The 20217-nt window shown below is 52.9% G+C and overlaps 1 protein-coding gene across 5 annotated transcripts in view; it reads left to right on the forward strand.

The window, feature by feature from the left end:
• Positions 1-20217, forward strand: part of DOCK3 (dedicator of cytokinesis 3) — a 300167-nt gene that overhangs the window by 105076 nt on the left and 174874 nt on the right. For all 5 annotated transcript variants that reach the window (XM_077277042.1, XM_077277043.1, XM_077277041.1 and 2 more), the window contains 7 exons: positions 2182-2330; positions 2417-2501; positions 4102-4143; positions 5747-5898; positions 6004-6085; positions 16232-16292; positions 16369-16516. In XM_077277042.1, the coding sequence (XP_077133157.1) occupies positions 2182-2330; positions 2417-2501; positions 4102-4143; positions 5747-5898; positions 6004-6085; positions 16232-16292; positions 16369-16516 (719 nt within the window). The remainder of the gene's footprint in view (positions 1-2181; positions 2331-2416; positions 2502-4101; positions 4144-5746; positions 5899-6003; positions 6086-16231; positions 16293-16368; positions 16517-20217) is intronic.

A 20217-nucleotide genomic window follows, 5' to 3' on the forward strand; every position in this document is an offset into this window, starting at 1 on the left:
TCACTTCAGAGGAAGCGACAGTTCGTTCATAGAGCAGGAAGAGACAGCTAGTAAATTATATATTTTACTCCATAAAAAGTTAGGCAGTGTTTACAAAGTATAAAATATATTGCAAAGAAGACAAAATCAAGTGTACATTACAACTTACAAATAAAATTGGATTAAAATGGAATAGAGAACACTTACATGTCGTTCAGATCATTTCATATCAGCATGGTGGCCGTGTGCTTAGGAGATACATCCAGGTGCATTAGAACAGCTGTGTCGAGCTGTTCTTAGCTTGCTTCCTGGGCCAAGACTGCCCCCAATTCAGCTTGGGTAAAGATATGCCCTCTTGTCGTGACATCACTGAGTAATAATATGCACTCTTTTCCACTTATTTACATTTTTAGAGTCCCCAGACAAAGGCTTTCCTGGGCAAGGGGAGGGGAAAACAAGTGGCTTTGGAGGATTGGTCGCCTGCAGTTTTAAAGCCACACCCTGCTCACTCATTAGTATCAAGTTGCACAGTGTCTCTGCCATAGGCTTTGTTTGTGGTGTGATTGAATGCAGGGGGGAGAAAGGGGGGTCGAAGCTGCAGTGTGTGTGTTGTAAGCCATGTAACCTTCTGAAACTAAATTTACAATATGACATTTTTGGCATTATTGTGACACTGACGTGCGTCGTCTCTCCCTGACATGACCCGCGCCGTCTCTCCCTGACATGACCTGCGCCATCTTTCCCTGACGGACCTGCGCCGTCTCTCCCTGACTGACCTGCGCCATCTCTCCCTGACGGATCTGCGCCATCTCTCCCTGACTGACCTGCGCCATCTCTCCCTGACATGACCTGCGCCATCTCTCCCTGATGGACCTGAGCCATCTCTCCCTGACATGACTTGCGCCATCTCTCCCTGACATGACTTGCGCCATCTCTCCCTGACATGACTTGCGCCATCTCTCCCTGACATGACTTGCGCCATCTCTCCCTGACGGACCTGCGCCATCTCTCCCTGACATGACCTGCGCCATCTCTCCCTGACGGACCCGCGCCGTCTCTTCGTGACTGACCTGCGCTGTCTCTCCCTGACATGACATGCGACATCTCTCCCTGATGGACCTGCGCCGTCTCTCCATGACAGACCTGTGCCTTCTATCCCTGACGGACCCGTGCCATCTCTCCCTGACATGACCCGCGCCGTCTGTACCTGACTGACCTGCGCTGTCTGTCCCTGACATGACCTATGCCATCTCTCCCTGACATGACCCGCGCCGTCTCTCCCTGACATGACCTGCGCCATCTTTCCCTGACGGACCTGCGCCGTCTCTCCCTGACTGACCTGCGCCATCTCTCCCTGACTGACCTGCGCCATCTCTCCCTGACATGACCTGAGCCATCTCTCCCTGACTGACCTGCGCCATCTCTCCCTGACATGACTTGCGCCATCTCTCCCTGACGGACCTGCGCCATCTCTCCCTGACATGACTTGCGCCATCTCTCCCTGACATGACTTGCGCCATCTCTCCCTGACGGACCTGCGCCATCTCTCCCTGACATGACCTGCGCCATCTCTCCCTGACGGACCCACGCCGTCTCTTCGTGACTGCGCTGTCTCTCCCTGACATGACATGCGACATCTCTCCCTGATGGACCTGCGCCGTCTCTCCATGACAGACCTGTGCCTTCTATCCCTGACGGACCCGTGCCATCTCTCCCTGACATTATCCGCGCCGTCTGTACCTGACTGACCTGCACCGTCTGTCCCTGACATGACCTACGCCATCTCTCCCTGACATGACCTGCGCCGTCTCTCCCTGACTGACCTGCGCCGTCTCTCCCTGACTGACCTGCGCCGTCTGTCCCTGACTGACCTGCGCCGTCTCTTCCTGACATAACATGCGCCGTCTCTCCCTGACATGACCCGCGCCGTCTGTCCCTGACATGACCTGCGCCGTCTCTCTGACGGACCTGCGCTGTCTCTCCGTGATTGACCCCTGCAGTCTATCTCTGACGGACCTGCGCCATCTCTCCGTGACTGACCCGCGCCGTCTCTCCGTGACTGACCCGCGCCGTCTCTCCGTGACTGACCCGCGCCGTCTCTCCGTGAATGACCCGCGCCGTCTCTCTCTGACGGACCCACGCCGTCTCTCTGTGACCGACCTGTGCTGTCTCTTTTCTCCTGCGCGCTCGTCTCGCCCGCAGAGGCACAAGTTGGACCTCTTCTACAAGCTGCGGCATGTTATGAGCGAGGTGATTGATCTGCGCAGGCAGCTGCTGTCCGGTCACCTCACCCAGGACCAGGTGCGAGAGGTCAAGAGACATCTGACGGTGCGGCTGGACTGGGGCAATGAGTGAGTATCGGTCCGGGCACCAATGATGGGAGTGATGCTGCTCCAGCGCGGCCACTGCACTACAACCTTCATCCTCTCTCTTGCAGACACCTGGGTTTGGACTTAGTTCCCCGCAGGGAGTTTGAAGCCGTAGACTCCGATCAGATCAGCGTCTCGGACTTATACAAGATGGTGAGAACCTCGGCAACTACAAGTCCCAGCGTGGGCTGACGGCTCGTGGAGAGTGCAGTCAGGGACGACAGTTAACCTGTGTCTAACGCTAAAGTCCAGGAGGACAAGGTGGAGGCCCTCAATAAGAAAAACATGGCAGCTGTGCTCCAGTAACAGCGCCACCCTGTGTGCAGGTTGTGTCTGGTATCGCAGCTCAGGCCCAGTCACAACAGTGATGCTGCAATGTCAGAATGATGGGGGCGGGGCTGTGACCAGGAGGAAGGGGGCGGGGCTGTGACCAGGAGGAAGAGGGCGGGGCTGTGACCAGGAGGAAGAGGGCGGGGCTGTGACCAGGAGAAAGGGGGAGGGGCTGTGACCAGGAAGAAGGGGGCGGGGCTGTGACCAGGTGAAAGGGGGAGGGGTTGTGACCAGGAGAAAGGGGGAGGGGCTGTGACCAGGAGGAAGGGGGCAGGGCTGTGACCAGGAGGAAGGGGGCGGGGCTGTGACCAGGAGAAAGGGGGCGGGGCTGTGACCAGGGGGCGGGGCAGTGACCAGGAGGAAGGGGGCGGGACTGTGACCAGGAGGAAGGGGCAGGGCTGTGACCAGGAAAAAGGGGGCGGGGCTGTGACCAGGAGAAAGGGGGCGGGGCTGTGACCAGGAGAAAGGGGGAGGGGCTGTGACCAGGAGAAAGGGGCTGTGACCAGTAGAAAGGGGGAGGGGCTGTGACCAGGAGAAAGGGGAAGGGGCTGTGACCAGTAGAAAGGGGGAGGGGCTGTGACCAGGAGAAAGGGGGAGGGGCTGTGACCAGGAGAAAGGGGGAGGGGCTGTGACCAGGAGAAAGGGGGAGGGGCTGTGACCAGAAGAAAGGGGCTGCGACCAGGAGAAAGGGGGAGGGGCTGCAACCAGGAGAAAGGGGGAGGGGCTGCGACCATGAGAAAGGGGGAGGGGCTGCGACCAGGAGGATGAGGGAGGGGCTGCGACCAGGAGGACGGGGGCGGGGCTGCGACCAGGAGGACGGGGGCGGGGCTGCGACCAGGAGGATGGCGGAGAGGCTGCAACCAGGAGGATGGCGGAGAGGCTGCGACCAGGAGGATGGCGGAGAGGCTGCGACCAGGAGGATGGGGGAGAGGCTGCAACCAGGAGGATGGGGGAGAGGCTGCGACCAGGAGGATGGGGGAGAGGCTGCGACCAGGAGGATGGGGCGGGGCTGCGTCCAGGAGGATGGGGGCAGGGCTGTGGCCAGGAGGAGGGGGGAGGGGCTGTGACCAGCAGGAAGGGAGAGGGGCTGTGACCAGGGGGAGGGGCTGTGACCAGGGGGAGGGGCTGTGACCAGGGAGAGGGGCTGTGACCAGGGGGAGGGGCTGTGACCAGGGAGAGGCTGTGACCAGGGAGAGGGGCTGTGACCAGGAGGACGTGGGCGGGGCTGTGACCAGGAGGACGGGGGCGGGGCTGTGACCAGGAGGACGGGGGCGGAGCGGTTACCAGGTGGACGGGGGCGGAGCGGTGACCAGGTGGACGGGGGCGGAGCAGTGACCAGGGGGGCGGAGCTGTGACCAGGTGACGTTTTTGTGCTTTGTCGCTCAGGATTCTGATGAATAACATTGTGACGTTTTCTTTGCAGCATCTGTCAAGTCGACACAGCGTTCAGCAGAGCACAAACCAGGTAATGGGGGCAGCGGAAAATGGGGAGATGACTGTGCATCGCCCACCCTGACCCAGAGGGGAGGGGACTGTGCAGCGCCCACACTGACCCAGGGGGGAGGGGACTGTGCATCGCCCACACTGAACCAGGGGGGAGGGGACTGTGCATCACCCACACTGACCCAGGGGGGAGGGGACTGTGCATCGCCCACACCGACCCAGGGGGAGGGGACTGTGCATCGCCCACACTGACCCAGGGGGGAGGGGACTGTGCATCGCCCACCCTGATCCAGGGGGGAGGGGACTGTGCATCACCCACACTGACCCAGGGGGGAGGGGACTGTGCATCGCCCACCCTGATCCAGGGGGGAGGGGACTGTGCATCACCCACACTGACCCAGGGGGGAGGGGACTGTGCATCGCCCACACTGACCCAGGGGGGAGGGGACTGTGCATCACCCACACTGACCCAGGGGGGAGGGGACTGTGCATCGCCCACCCTGATCCAGGGGGGAGGGGACTGTGCAGCGCCCACACTGACCCAGGGGGGAGGGGACTGTGCAGCGCCCACACTGACCCAGGGGGGAGGGGACTGTGCAGCGCCCACACTGACCCAGGGGGGAGGGGACTGTGCATCGCCCACACTGACCCAGGGGGGAGGGGACTGTGCAGATCCAACCCTGACCCATGGGGAACGGGACTGTGCAGCGCGTACCCTGACCCCCTGGGGAAGGGGACTGTGCAGATCCCATACTGTCCCATGAGGAAGGGGACTGTGCAGCTCCCACCTTGACCCATGGGGAAGGGGACTGTGCAGATCCCACCCTGACCCATGGGGGAGGGGACTGTGCAGATCCCACCCTGACCCATGGGGGAGGGGACTGTGCAGATCCCACCTTGACCCATGGGGAAGGGGACTGTGCAGTTCCCACCCTGACGTATGGGGAAGGGGACTGTGCCGTTCCCACCCTGACTTATGGGGGAGGGGATTGTACAGATCCCACCCTAACACATGGGGAAGGAGACTGCGCAGCACGCACCCTGACGTATGGGGAGGAGACTGTGCAGATCCCACCCTGACCCATGGGGAAGGGGACTGTGCAGATCCCACCCTGACTCATGGGGGAGGGGACTGTGCAGATCCCACCCTAACACATGGGGAAGGAGACTGCGCAGCACGCACCCTGACGTATGGGGAGGAGACTGTGCAGATCCCACCCTGACCCATGGGGAAGGGGACTGTGCAGATCCCACCCTGACTCATGGGGGAGGGGACTGTGCAGATCCCACCCTAACACATGGGGAAGGAGACTGCGCAGCACCCACCCTGACGTATGGGGAGGAGGCTGTGCAGATCCCACCCTGACCCATGGGGGAGGGGACTGTGCAGATCCCACCCTAACACATGGGGAAGGAGACTGTGCAGCACCCACCCTGACGTATGGGGAGGAGACTGTGCAGATCCCACCCTGACCCATGGGGGAGGGGACTGTGCAGATCCCACCCTGACGTATGGGGAGGAGGCTGTGCAGCGCCCCCTGACCCATGGGCATTATGGGGAATGCGGGGGGCACTGTGCTGACATCTAGGATGTGGCTGACCGGTGACCCGATTTGCTGTCACAGGCAGAATCCCTGCGGCAGAGACACAAGGAGCCCCGGGCCCCGGTCCCTCACCACCTGCTCCTCAACCTGAAGAGCTTCACACACAGCAACATCGGGGAGGACGTGGATCTGTTCTTCTCTCTGTACGACATGCGGGAGGCTCGGCAGATCAGGTGACTCTCGCCCCATCACCCCGCTACTGCCTGTGTCGTCACCCCTATGTCCCTGCGCCGCATCCAGCTGCCGACGTGTCGCATTAACCCCGTCTCTCCTCCTAGCGAGAGGTTCATGGTACGACTGAACAAGAATGGAGGTCCAAGAAATCCAGAGAAGCCGGAGCGGCTCAGCGCCTTATTCACAGTACGTGATACATGAGATTCCCGCGAGGGTCACACAAGGACGGCGCCAGCGGGAATCACCGTACTGCAGATATCTGCCACACGGCAACATGCCGAGCATCATAAATAGCAGGAAATACAGGAGAAATCGGTGCAGAACAGTGAGTGCAGCTCTGGGGTATAATACAGGATGTAACTCAGGATCAGTAATGTAATGTATGTACACAGTGACTGCACCAGCAGAATAGTGAGTGCAGCTCTGGGGTATAATACAGGATCTAACTCAGGATCAGTAATGTAATGTATGTACACAGTGACTGCACCAGCAGAATAGTGAGTGCAGCTCTGGGGTATAATACAGGATCTAACTCAGGATCAGTAATGTAATGTATGTACACAGTGACTGCACCAGCAGAATAGTGAGTGCAGCTCTGGGGTATAATACAGGAGGCAACTAAGGATCAGTAATGTAATGTATGTACACAGTGACTGCACCAGCAGAATAGTGAGTGCAGCTCTGGGGTATAATACAGGATGTAACTCAGGATCAGTAATGTAATGTATGTACACAGTGACTGCACCAGCAGAATAGTGAGTGCAGCTCTGGGGTATAATACAGGATGTAACTCAGGATCAGTAATGTAATGTATGTACACAGTGACTGCACCAGCAGAATAGTGAGTGCAGCTCTAGAGTATAATACAGGATGTAACTCAGGATCAGTAATGTAATGTATGTACACAGTGACTGCACCAGCAGAATAGTGAGTGCAGCTCTGGGGTATAATACAGGAGGTAACTCAGGATCAGTAATGTATGTACACAGTGACTGCACCAGCAGAATAGTGAGTGCAGCTCTGGAATATAATACAGGATGTAACTTAGGATCAGTAATGTATGTACACAGTGACTGCACCAGCAGGATAGTGGGTGCAGCTCTGGGGTATAATACAGGAGGTAACTCAGGATCAGTAATGTATGTACACAGTGACTGCACCAGCAGAATAGTGAGTGCAGCTCTGGGGTATAATAGAGGATGTAACTCGGCCCCGGGATCAGTAATGTAATGTATGTACACAGTGACTGCACCAGCAGAATAGTGAGTGCAGCTCTGGAGTATAATACAGGATGTAACTCAGGATCAGTAATGTAATGTATGTACACAGTGACTGCACCAGCAGAATAGTGAGTGCAGCTCTGGAGTATAATACAGGATGTAACTCAGGATCAGTAATGTAATGTATGTACACAGTGACTGCACCAGCAGAATAGTGAGTGCAGCTCTGGAGTATAATACAGGATGTAACTCAGGTCAGTAATGTAATGTATGTACACAGTGACTGCACCAGCAGGATAGTGAGTGCAGCTCTGCTCAGCTGCTGCTCACTGTGTTGATTGTGGGTGCGGTCGCTGGTGAACCTGCAGTGTGCTCCTGAGCTCCTGGGAACCACCACCTCCTCCGCCCGGGGACCTGCTCTCTCTCTTACCCAGGGAGTGAGTGGGTTTCCTGGGATGAATGAGGGGGCCAAGTCCCAGGCTTCTGCTTCCCGGACCAGGCTGGCGGGGGGCAGAAGGAACCAGCAACCAGCCTGCACATCAGAAGATTCGGGGGTGAGACGCTCCACCAGGAGTCGCAGCAATGTGGCTCCTACTCCCCCCAGGTCTGCAGAGACCCAGAGAAGCCGCAAGGCTTCCATGGAGGAGAAGCTTGCTAGCGTACAGGATGACGGCCCTTCCGGAGTAAAGCTGAGTGCTCACGGAGGTGAGGCCGACCTCACTGAGGAGGGTTGGGCGCTGCAGAGACCCCGGGAGTCTGTGTCCACCTATGCCTCCCGGGTCATGAGCCACCTCCGTGAGTATGAAGAAGCAAGCAAGAGATTGAGAAGGCTCCGGGAGGAGCTGCGCTGCACAAGCGCAAAAGCTGCAGGCGCCTCCAGACCCAGGAAGACGCAATTCCAGGTGGAGGTAAAGAGGCTGAAGCTTGAAATTAATGACCTGGAGGTAAGAAAAGCCTTTATCCAAGAAAAAAGTAGACCATTTAAAGAAAAATTGCAAAATGAAGACCGATTTAGAGAAATGGCTGATAACAGAGAGCAAAGCCAGATAGGGCTGCAGCCTGGGAGCCAGGTGGATGATGATGATGATGATGATGATGAGAAGGAGGAGGATGACCAGCAGAAAGCCCCACCTGGCAGCCTGCTTAGTCACTCACAGGCCACGTGCAGCGAGCTCCCTGCTGGACAGGCGACAATGACATCTCGTCGCAGTTCTGCTGGCTCTGGGGAGGACAGTGACATCGGCCAGGGAGGGGGCTAATGGCAGAGATCAAGCTCCTGGAGTCCCCAGTGTGCCTTCAGAACTTCCATCTTGGTGATGATTTACCAGAGGAGGCACCTGGGGGCCACAAGAAAAAGGTGAAGAAGATCAAACCTAAGCTGCAGGAAGCGGTAAGCTATGTATATGCCCCCCTCCCTGTACCCCCTGAGTCGGCTGCAGGGTCAGCTCGCTGTATAAGCCCCGTTGCCCAGCCCAGCCCGGGTTCTGCTGTGAATCCGGTGCAAAGGCGCGGGGAGACTACAAAGCAATGTAGTGAGGCGCAGAGCTCCGTTTCTGCTTGTAGTAGCAGGGACGTAGCAGCAGGTTCATCAGCCGAGAGGCTGGACAGTGAGGGCGGCCAGGCGGCGGGCGAAAAATCAGGCCACGATACTGTGGTGCGCTCCCCAGTGGGAGGGGGGAGCAGCCCGGTGTCAGGGGCAACTCCGGTAGCCTCGGTGCCCCTGAATGCTGTTGCCGCTGATCACTTAGTTGAGAAGCGGCGGCAGTGTGAGGGGGTTACCGGGGCTGGGCGTTCCGGTCCCACCAAAGTCCTGTTCTGTGTTGGCGCCGCTGGTCAACAAGATCCTGATGCTAAGGATCAGCGGTGCCTCACAGCAGCGAAAGATCAGCGGCGCCTGGTAGCAACCATGAAGCAGCGGAAAATATCAACTGATGATGCGGAGGGCACACATAAAACCAGGGGTGAGGTCACCTCCAGTTCTGTGGAGGAGACTCAGCCCCTTGTGCCTGATGATGCGGAGGCCAAAATGTCACCCCCTGTTGTCACTGGTCCAGCAGGAGTGAATGTGGTGGTGGGTATGGATGAGGAAAAGTCTTTGTCTAGTGGTGTGGTTGCTGGTTTGGTAGAGGGTGAGGAGGTTATGGAGGTGGGTAATGGTGATGCTGTTGGTGTGGATGTGGTCACTGGTCCGGTTGCCCCCCCCGGTGGTGGCAGCACCTGTCAGGAGTTATGCCGCTGTCACCTCCGGGGGAAATAGGGCGTCCTCCTTGTCTCTGGGCTCTGGGGACGGCATGTTGCAACGGCGTCTCCTGGAGGCTCTAAAGAAGGGAGAGAGATCACTAATGGTAGAGGGTCGAGAGGTTGATCTATCCTTCTGGATAGAGAGGCATGGCCTCGGGGCCTTCCGAGAGCAAAGAGGGGGGATACAGTGTGGTCCCTCCCAACAGCCGGGCCGGGTAGTGTGCGTAGGAATGTGGTCCGTCTTCGGTGGAGGGGCAGTGATGCGTGTCCTCCAAGGTCGAAGGTTGTGGAGCTCCTGCTGAGGATGGGCTTCAAGGCGATTGACATCTACGCCTTGATACATCCCTGTTCCACACCTGAGTTTGATGTCAGCTTTGTTCGGCTGGAGGGGCTTGAACTTTTCTGGTCGAACTATGAGTTGGCAAAAAATGAGCCCGGCTGGCGAGACTTTGCCGTTCAGGCGGTGTCTCGCCAAAATCAAGTCAAGAAAGTGACCGTGATGACATATAACGAGTCGCTTTCTTGTTATGACATCATGACGTGGCTTGGCCGGTATGGAGAGGTAGTGGAGATGCCAAAGAAAAACCATGACGAGTTTGGTATCTGGTCAGGGGCCTGGACGTTTATGGTAAAACTTAAGCGTTCAGGTGGTACGGTTGCCCACATACCATCATCTGCCTTCCTGGGTAGGGATCGTATCCTGGTCTTCTACCAGGGGCAACCGAAGCTCTGTCACAGGTGCGGCGACCCCACACACTTCAGCGCAAACTGCACTGTGCAGAAGTGTGCATTGTGTGGGGATGTCGGCCATCTTGCTGCATCTTGTGTGGAGATTAGGTGCCACCTGTGTGGTGAGTTAGGTCACCCATTCAGCCGTTGTCCTCGCTCCTTCGCTAACGCAGTCGTGACCCCGGTGGGAGAAAGCCGTGAGGCTGATTCTGCTGGGGAAGGGACTAGCAAGGGTGAGGGAGCTGAGGGGCCAAGGAAGAAAAGCAATAAAAAGACGCCTGCCCAGCTAAGGCGTCTAGACAAGCGCAGACAGGATAGGGAGCTGGGCGAGCCTCGGGCTACTGGGGCGGCCCCTGTCCTGGATGCCAGTCTTGCTGCTGAGGCCCCAAGGGATGATGAGTTGGATGAGGAGGTCAGGAGGATCCACAGGGAGGAGAGTGCCACTGCCTCAGAGTCCTCCCATTATGAAAGTATGGATGAGGATAATAGGCAGTGGCTAGAGGACAAGCGTAAGCTCGGCACCAAAAAGAAGAGAAAGAAGGGAGATAAAAAATCTTCTCTCACTCTGACCAAGGTACCTAAGGAAGGAAAAACCGACTCCCCTCTGGTTGGTCTTTCTAACCGGTTCCAAGCCCTTGAAAACATCTCTTCCTCTGAGGAGGAAGCTGAGGGTGAGGTTCTGGCTTCGGCGGGGCTCACAGGGGGCGCCGAGTCTCCTCCTTCTGGGAACGTAAGATCCTTGGAGGGAGGGACTGGCCCAGAGTCCGGAGACGAGGACGAAAAAAATAAAAAACGCGTGGAAATGGATACCTCCATGTCATTAAAGAGGGGGAAGGATTCCTCCTCTGAGACAGAGGATAAGGGGAGTGGGAAAAAGAAAGCCATCTAACTCAATCACCAATGATGGCGGAACCCACGCCGTTGACGCTGGCGTCCATTAATGTCGCCAGCATAAAGTCAAATACAGCTAGATTTGCGGCCTTTGATTTTCTCAGCCGGGTTGAAGCTGACATTTTCTTTTTGCAAGAGACCAGGCTGCCAAACATGGCAGATGTGTTTAAAGCTAAGAGGGAGTGGAGACTCGGGCCCTCCTATTGGTCTCTTGCGGCCGAGCCGTATAGCGGAGTGGCAGTCCTTTTTACCGCACCGGTGGAATGCCGACGGGTTATTGAGTTAGAAATGGGGAGGTGCCTGATCTTAGATGTCCTCATGAAGGGACAAGAGCTCCGGCTCATTAACATCTATGGTCCCCAATCTAAGTGGGACCGGAAGTGTCTCTTTATGAGGATCAAGCCCTACCTTTTTACAAGTCGGCAGGTTGTCTTTGGAGGGGACTTCAATGCTGTCACGAGGCCCCGAGATAGAGGAGGTTCCAGAGACAAGCTGACTTATGATAGCGTCGCCCTTAATAGTATAGCTAGTGAGGCTCGCCTGGTGGATGTCCACATTCGGCACACCCCAGGCCACGAGGGGTTCACCTATCATAGAGGTAACTGTAGGTCCAGAATAGATAGGTTTTATTTAAAGGGGGAAGCTGTCTCTTCAGCAGTGTCTGTTGTTGAGGTGGAGTTCTCCGACCACTGTTTAATTTTGTTTTCTCTGAATGTTACAGAGACCCTCCGGATGGGAAGAGGCTTTTGGAGGCTCAATTCGTCTCTCTTGGAAGAAGCGGAGATAAGACAGTCCTTTGAGGATTTTCTTCAGAGCCAGGTACCCTTACTGGATCTTTGTAGTAGTAGGTCAGAGTGGTGGGAGATGTTCAAAGAAAGGGTGGCGAGATTCTTCCGCCAGCTCTCGAGCCTCAGGAGTCTGAGCAGGTACCGCCTGTATCAGGGTCTGAGGAGGAAACTCGAGCATCTTGTCTCAACTGGAGGTAGCCGCGAGGAGATCTCCAGAGTGAAATCTTTGCTTATGAGGTGTCAGTACGATAGACACGCATCTTTGGTTTTTGAGAGGGATTACGGGAAGTACCGCTCGCCCGACCCTTACAGAAACTGCAAGATGTCAGTGAATAGTAAAGTGGTTACAGGACTGGTCGACACTACGGGGTCCCTGAGGCGATCCAGATCAGGGATCCTGGAGGTTGTCAGATCCTCCTACTCGCACCTCTTGGGGAAGAGGGATCTTGATTGGGATGAGATGTCGGCTTTCCTGGCAGAAGCTGTCCCCGAACCAGGGGTAGACCCCTCTCTTGACGTTTTGACAGAAATGATCAGGGAAGAGGAAGTTCAGTTGGCGATTGAAGGGCTTGCTCCCAAAAAAATCGCCTGGTCCAGATGGCTTAACATCTGAATTCTATAAGACCTTTAAGGACGTTTTGGTTCCCCTCTTGACTGAGGTATTCAATGAGTGTCTTTCCTCGGGCACTCTGCCGAAGTCAATGAGGAGGTCTGCTCTGATCATCTTGTCAAAGGGTAAGGACCCGTCTTGCATTGAGAATTGGCGTCCCATAGCGCTTCTCAATGCAGACAGGAAGGTTCTGGCAAAGGTGCTGTTTAATCGGCTGGTGAAATTTGCACCCCGACTCCTTTCGGGGGCCCAGCATTGCTCTGTTCCAGGCCGCAGCACATTTAGTGCTGTGCTCTGTGTCCGAGAGGCAGTGGAGCAGGGTAGGGCTGGTCACTGGAAGGGGTACATGCTGTCACTGGACCAGGCAAAAGCGTTTGATCGGGTTAATCACGAGTACCTCTGGTCCGTCCTTCTGAGATATGGCCTGCCGGGGGGGTTTGTTGATTGGCTTAAGACCTTGTACAGTGGGGCAGAGAGTTTCCCGCTTGTGAATGGTTGGATTGGTAGCTCTTTTGAGGTTGGGTCCGGTGTTCGCCAGGGTTGTCCCTTGAGCCCGCTGCTGTACGTGTTTGCGATTGACCCTCTTCTTAGGAGGGTGGAGCGTGGACCGTTGGCCGGGATCGGGATGGATCAGGCAGCACCGGAAGCCACTCTGAGGGTGGTGGCGTATGCCGATGATGTCACTGTGTTTGCTTCCTCTCACGAGGAGGCAGGGTGGCTGATGTCGGAGGTAGATCGCTACTCGGAGGCATCCGGGTCCAAGATCAACCGGGATAAGTGTGAGAGTCTCTGGCTGGGAGGAGGAGATCCTGGTTTTGAGCTCCCGGACACCCTTCCAGGACCCAAAGTCTCTGCAAAAGTCCTTGGCATCGAATTTGGCCAGGAGGATTACCCCAAACAAAATTGGGACAGCAGGCTAGAGATCGCCACTCAGAAGGTGAACCAATGGAAGGGTTGGTCTTTGACCCTAAGGGAAAGGGTAAACCTGAGCAAAACTTACCTGCTCCCTTTACTGATTTATCTGGACAGTGTGTGCATCTTGCCGGAATCTCTCTGGACTCGGGTCTACAGTTTGTTCTTCCAACTGTTATGGGGGAATAGACTGAACCTGGTCAAGAGGGAGGTTACTTACCGTACGAGGAGACTAGGAGGGTTGGGTATGGTCAACCCTGTGGTATTCCTTGTGGATACCTTCATTAAGATCAATATCGCAAACCTCTGGAAAGAGAGGGCTCCTCCGTGGGTATTCTCCTGTAGGGGATGGTTTCAGCCTTTCTTCCAGGAATGGGAGACAGGAGGGCAAGTGAAGGATCTTCGCACACCGCATGGACATCTTCCGGCTTACGCTACCTTGGTTCTGAAGGTAATTCGTCGGTGGGGTCTGGGAATGTGGGAGATCAGGACTCTTGATCAGAAACTACTTGACAGTAGGGTTCTTTTGACCCATTTCCAGAGGCCTCTGGCGCTCAGGGACTGCCCAAGTCGGGATCTTGGGGTGGGTTTGCATCTTTTGAATTCTATCAGGATCCCCTCGAAGTTTTGGGACTTGGCTTGGCGCTGCTTCCATGGGAAACTGTGTGTGAGGGACAATCTGAAGTGTAGGAGCTCTGAGGACAGGAATTGTCCTCGGGAGCATTGTGGTACCTTGCTGGAAAGCATGGACCACTTCCTGCTTCATTGTCCCTTCAACACAGAGGTGTACAACAGGGTGGGCGCCTTCATTGGCTGGTCTCGGCTGGCCGGTCTCTCCTATGCGGAATGGGCCTATGGAGCATTCGGAGACCTGGGTGGTCGGGACCGCTGCACCTTATTTCTAGTTAGCGCAGTGTTTAGGTATCACACGTGGAACGCACGGTGCTTAGTATCGACGCAACGAAAAATCCTCCCAGTGGACGATGTGTTTAGGACCATACTCGGTGACCTGGTGAAGGTGCGCTCTCTGGAGTATGGGAGACTGGGCGCACGGAGGGCCACGCTCCTCTGGAGGGGCTTTTCTTTTAGTGTGCCCTAGTCTGGTCATCTCCTTTCCTGGTGGTGGGCTGCTGCTGACACTGTAGATTTTTGTTTTGTTTGATCATTATACAGTGATGTAGGGCTGCAGGCGCCGAACTTGGGCTTCGTGTTTTGTAATTATTGTGGTGTGTGCTGCTGTATATAGTGTATATATTGTATATAGGGATATAGAATTGGGTGTAGGTATTAGGTTGGGTGGTGGGATTATCTTGTGGGACTATGGGACACTGGGTTGTGTGGGGGAAAAACTGGCACTGCCTGATCTGGCCTATGGACGTTGGACATGGACTGAGGCATGAGACGCAGGACCAGCTCTCAGGTCAGTGCGGGGGGTTGGGAATGGAGGATAGCTTGTAGTATTGTATATATTTGTAGTTATTTTATTTAAAACTAAAAAAAAAAAAAAAAAAGTTCATGTATATAGTCTTTGTTTTCCATTGTTTATTTTATTTGTTATTATTATTTTGTTCGGTGACCGGACCAGAAGGTCAAAGTAGTTATTCTGTATATACTGTATAATATGTGTGAGAGGAGAGAATGAGCGGCTGGACCAGTGTTCAGTATACTGATTATTTTCTGGCTAATATTTTTGTTATGTTTTCTGCTATTATTGTTGTTATGTTTTTCATTTTTATAATAAAAGATCTACAGGATGTAACTCAGGATCAGTAATGTATGTACACAGTGACTGCACCAGCAGAATAGTGAGTGCAGCTCTGGAGTATAATACAGGAGGTAACTCAGGATCAGTAATGTAATGTATGTACACAGTGACTGCACCAGCAGAATAGTGAATGCAGCTCTGGGGTATAATACAGGATGTAACTCAGGATCAGTAATGTATGTACACAGTGACTGCACCAGCAGAATAGTGAGTGCAGCTCTGGGGTATAATACAGGATGTAACTCCGGATCAGTAATGTAATGTATGTACACAGTGACTGCACCAGCAGAATAGTGAGTGCAGCTCTGGGGTATAATACAGGATGTAACTCAGGATCAGTAATGTATGTACACAGTGACTGCACCAGCAGAATAGTGAGTGCAGCTCTGGGGTATAATACAGGATGTAACTCCGGATCAGTAATGTAATGTATGTACACAGTGACTGCACCAGCAGAATAGTGAGTGCAGCTCTGGGGTATAATACAGGATGTAACTCAGGATCAGTAATGTAATGTATGTACACAGTGACTGCACCAGCAGAATAGTGAGTGCAGCTCTGGGGTATAATACAGGAGGTAACTCAGGATCAGTAATGTAATGTATGTACACAGTGACTGCACCAGCAGAATAGTGAGTGCAGCTCTAGAGTATAATACAGGATGTAACTCAGGATCAGTAATGTAATGTATGTACACAGTGACTGCACCAGCAGAATAGTGAGTGCAGCTCTGGGGTATAATACAGGATGTAACTCAGGATCAGTAATGTAATGTATGTACACAGTGACTGCACCAGCAGAATAGTGAGTGCAGCTCTGGAGTATAATACAGGAGGTAACTCAGGATCAGTAATGTAATGTATGTACCCAGTGACTGCACCAGCAGAATAGTGAGTGCAGCTCTGGAGTATAATACAGGATGTAACTCAGGATCAGTAATGTATGTACACAGTGAGTGCACCAGCAGAATAGTGAGTGCAGCTCTGAGGTGTGGTATGTGGTTCTGTTTGCTCTATGATATGCTCTGTACATCTTCTCCTCTTTCCTGGCTCTGATTCTCTTGTGTGCACAGATGGAGGCTCCGGGTCTCTCTGCTGACGTCTCCCTCTGTTACTTGCTGTAGTCTTCCTTCTCTCGTTCTCTTCCGTCTTGTGACTTCTTTCTTCTGTATGACAGGATCTGAGCAGTAAGGATGTGAAGCGCGATCTCCACCTCTTCGTCCATGTCGTCCGGATAGGTGGGTGACCCGGCTGTGTCCTCCATGCCAGTATTATCCCCTATAGGAGGACCGACTTTTTCTCACTTTATTTCAGGGCGAATGCTCCTAAATGACTCGCGGAAAGGTCCACCCCACATCCATTACCGGAGACCCTACGGATGTGCGGTGCTGAGTCTGGGGGAAGTGCTGCCGGCTCTGTGCGAACATCGAGACGAGAAGGACTTTGTCATGAAAGTTTATATGTGAGTGCGCAGCCCTGATAATGGAGTATATAGAGACAGTGTGACAGTGTATATGAGTATATAGAGACAGTGTGACAGTGTATATGAGTATATAGAGACGGTGTGACAGTGTATAAGAGTATATGTAGACGGTGTGACAGTGTATATGAGTATATGGAGACGGTGTGACAGTGTATATGGGCATGGCGTGACACTATATACGAGTATATGGGTGCGTTGTGATGGTGTATACGAGTATATGGAGAATGTGGCGGTGTATATGAGTATATAGACATTGTGACGGTGTATACGAGTATATGGTACGGTGTGATCGTGTATATGTGTATACGGAGACTCTTTGATGGTGTTTACGAGTATATGGAGACTGTGTGACGGTGTATACGAGTATATGGGTAAGATGTGACGGTATATACGAGTATATGGAGACGTTGTATATGAATATATGGAGACGGTGTACACTCCCTGACAGAAGTTATGGCTTATCCATGTTATGTAAATAAAAGCTTATAACCTGACGTTACATTCATCCATTGGTTGTATAAATTATTCTTTTGAAAGCTGGAACCCTCCGAAATGTGGTTTACGCCAAGAAAATAAATTGGCATCAATGCAGAAATATTGATCAGTTAATGGACACAGAATGGTCAGATTTTGGCAAAACAAAAGTTTTGTCGCCTGGTCATATAATGCACCAAATCCTAGTTTACATCTTCACCTGTGCTCAGTAAATGATCGGTTAATTAGGGCGAGTGTATAAAAAGAAACCCAGCACCCCAGACCTTCACTTGAACTGCAACTTGAGCTCTGACCGGTGTGACAGTGTATATGAGGATATGGATACGGTGTATATGAGGATATGGAGACGGTATATACAGTGGGGCAAAAAAGTATTTAGTCAGTCAGCAATAGTGCAAGTTCCACCACTTAAAAAGATGAGAGGCGTCTGTAATTTACATCATAGATAGACCTCAACTATGGGAGACAAACTGAGAAAAAAAAATCCAGAAAATCACATTGTCTGTTTTTTTTATCATTTTATTTGCATATTATGGTGGAAAATAAGTATTTGGTCAGAAACAAAATTTCATCTCAATACTTTGTAATATATCCTTTGTTGGCAATGACAGAGGTCAAACGTTTTCAGTAAGTCTTCACAAGGTTGCCACACACTGTTGTTGGTATGTTGGCCCATTCCTCCATGCAGATCTCCTCTAGAGCAGTGATGTTTTTGGCTTTTCGCTTGGCAACACGGACTTTCAACTCCCTCCAAAGGTTTTCTATAGGGTTGAGATCTGGAGACTGGCTAGGCCACTCCAGGACCTTGAAATGCTTCTTACGAAGCCACTCCTTTGTTGCCCTGGCGGTGTGCTTTGGATCATTGTCATGTTGAAAGACCCAGCCACGTTTCATCTTCAATGCCCTTGCTGATGGAAGGAGGTTTGCACTCAAAATCTCACGATACATGGCCCCATTCATTCTTTCATGTACCCGGATCAGTCGTCCTGGCCCCTTTGCAGAGAAACAGCCCCAAAGCATGATGTTTCCACCACCATGCTTTACAGTAGGTATGGTGTTTGATGGATGCAACTCAGTATTCTTTTTCCTCCAACACGACAAGTTGTGTTTCTACCAAACAGTTCCAGTTTGGTTTCATCAGACCATAGGACATTCTCCCAAAACTCCTCTGGATCATCCAAATGCTCTCTAGCAAACTTCAGACGGGCCCGGACATGTACTGGCTTAAGCAGTGGGACACGTCTGGCACTGCAGGATCTGAGTCCATGGTGGCGTAGTGTGTTACTTATGGTAGGCCTTGTTACATTGGTCCCAGCTCTCTGCAGTTCATTCACTAGGTCCCCCCGCGTGGTTCTGGGATTTTTGCTCACCGTTCTTGTGATCATTCTGACCCCACGGGGTGGGATTTTGCGTGGAGCCCCAGATCGAGGGAGATTATCAGTGGTCTTGAATGTCTTCCATTTTCTAATTATTGCTCCCACTGTTGATTTCTTCACTCCAAGCTGGTTGGCTATTGCAGATTCAGTCTTCCCAGCCTGGTGCAGGGCTACAATTTTGTTTCTGGTGTCCTTTGACAGCTCTTTGGTCTTCACCATAGTGGAGTTTGGAGTCAAGGCCCCGTCTCACTAAGCGATTTACCAACGATCACGACCAGCGATATGACCTGGCCGTGATCGTTGGTAAGTCGTTGTGTGGTCGCTGGGGAGCTGTCACACAGACAGCTCTCTCCAGCGACCAACGATCAGGGGAACGACTTCGGCATCGTTGAAACTGTCTTCAACGATGCCGAAGTCCCCCTGCAGCACCCGGGTAACCAGGGTAAACATCGGGTTACTAAGCGCAGGGCCGCGCTTAGTAACCCGATGTTTACCCTGGTTACCAAAAAAAAAAAACACTACATACTCGCCTTTCGGTGTCCAGGTCCCTTGCCGTCTGCTTCCTGCTCTCACTGACTGCAGCCGTACAGTGAGAAGTGAGAGCACAGCAGTGACGTCACCGCTGCGCTCTGCTCTCACTGTACGGCCGGGAGTCAGTGAGAGCAGGAAGCAGACGGCAAGGGACCTGGACACCGAAAGGCGAGTATGTACTGTTTGTTTTTTTTGGTAACCAGGGTAAACATCGGGTTACTAAGCGCGGCCCTGCGCTTAGTAACCCGATGTTTACCCTGGTTACCAGTGAAGACATCGCTGGATCGGTGTCACACACACCGATTCAGCGATGTCAGCGGGGCCTCAACGACCAAAAAAAGGTCCAGGCCATTCCGACACGACCAGCGATCTCGCAGCAGGGGCCTGATCGCTGGTACGTGTCACACATAGCGAGATCGCTATGGAGGTCGCTGTTGCGTCACAAAACTTGTGACTCAGCAGCGATCTCGCTAGCGATCTCGCTATGTGAGACGGGGCCTTTAGACTGTTTGAGGGTGTGCACAGGTGTCTTTTTATACTGATAACAAGTTTAAACAGGTGCCATTACTACAGGTAATGAGGGGAGGAAAGAGGAGACTCTTAAAGAAGAAGTTACAGGTCTGTGAGAGCCAGAAATCTGGATTGTTTGTTTCTGACCAAATACTTATTTTCCACCATAATATGCAAATAAAATGATAAAAAAACAGACAATGTGATTTTCTGGATTTTTTTTTCTCAGTTTGTCTCCCATAGTTGAGGTCTACCTATGATGTAAATTACAGACGCCTCTCATCTTTTTAAGTGGTGGAACTTGCACTATTGCTGACTGACTAAATACTTTTTTGCCCCACTGTATGAGGATATGGAGACGGTATATATGAGGATATGGAGACGGTGCATATGAGGATATGGAGACGGTATATATGAGGATATGGAGACGGTGTATATGAGGATATGGAGACGGTGTATATGAGGATATGGATACGGTGTATATGAGGATATGGATACGGTGTATATGAGGATATGGAGACATTGTATATGAGGATATGGAGACGGTGTATATGAGGATATGGAGACGGTGTATATGAGGATATGGAGACGATGTATATGAGGATATGGATACGGTGTATATGAGGATATGGAGACGGTGTATATGAGGATATGGAGACGGTGTATATGAGGATATGGAGACATTGTATATGAGGATATGGATACGGTGTATATGAGGATATGGAGACGGTGTATATGAGGATATGGAGACGGTGTATATGAGGATAT

The sequence above is a fragment of the Ranitomeya variabilis genome, chromosome 8 (assembly GCF_051348905.1).
Source record: "Ranitomeya variabilis isolate aRanVar5 chromosome 8, aRanVar5.hap1, whole genome shotgun sequence".
NCBI lineage: Eukaryota > Metazoa > Chordata > Amphibia > Anura > Dendrobatidae > Ranitomeya > Ranitomeya variabilis.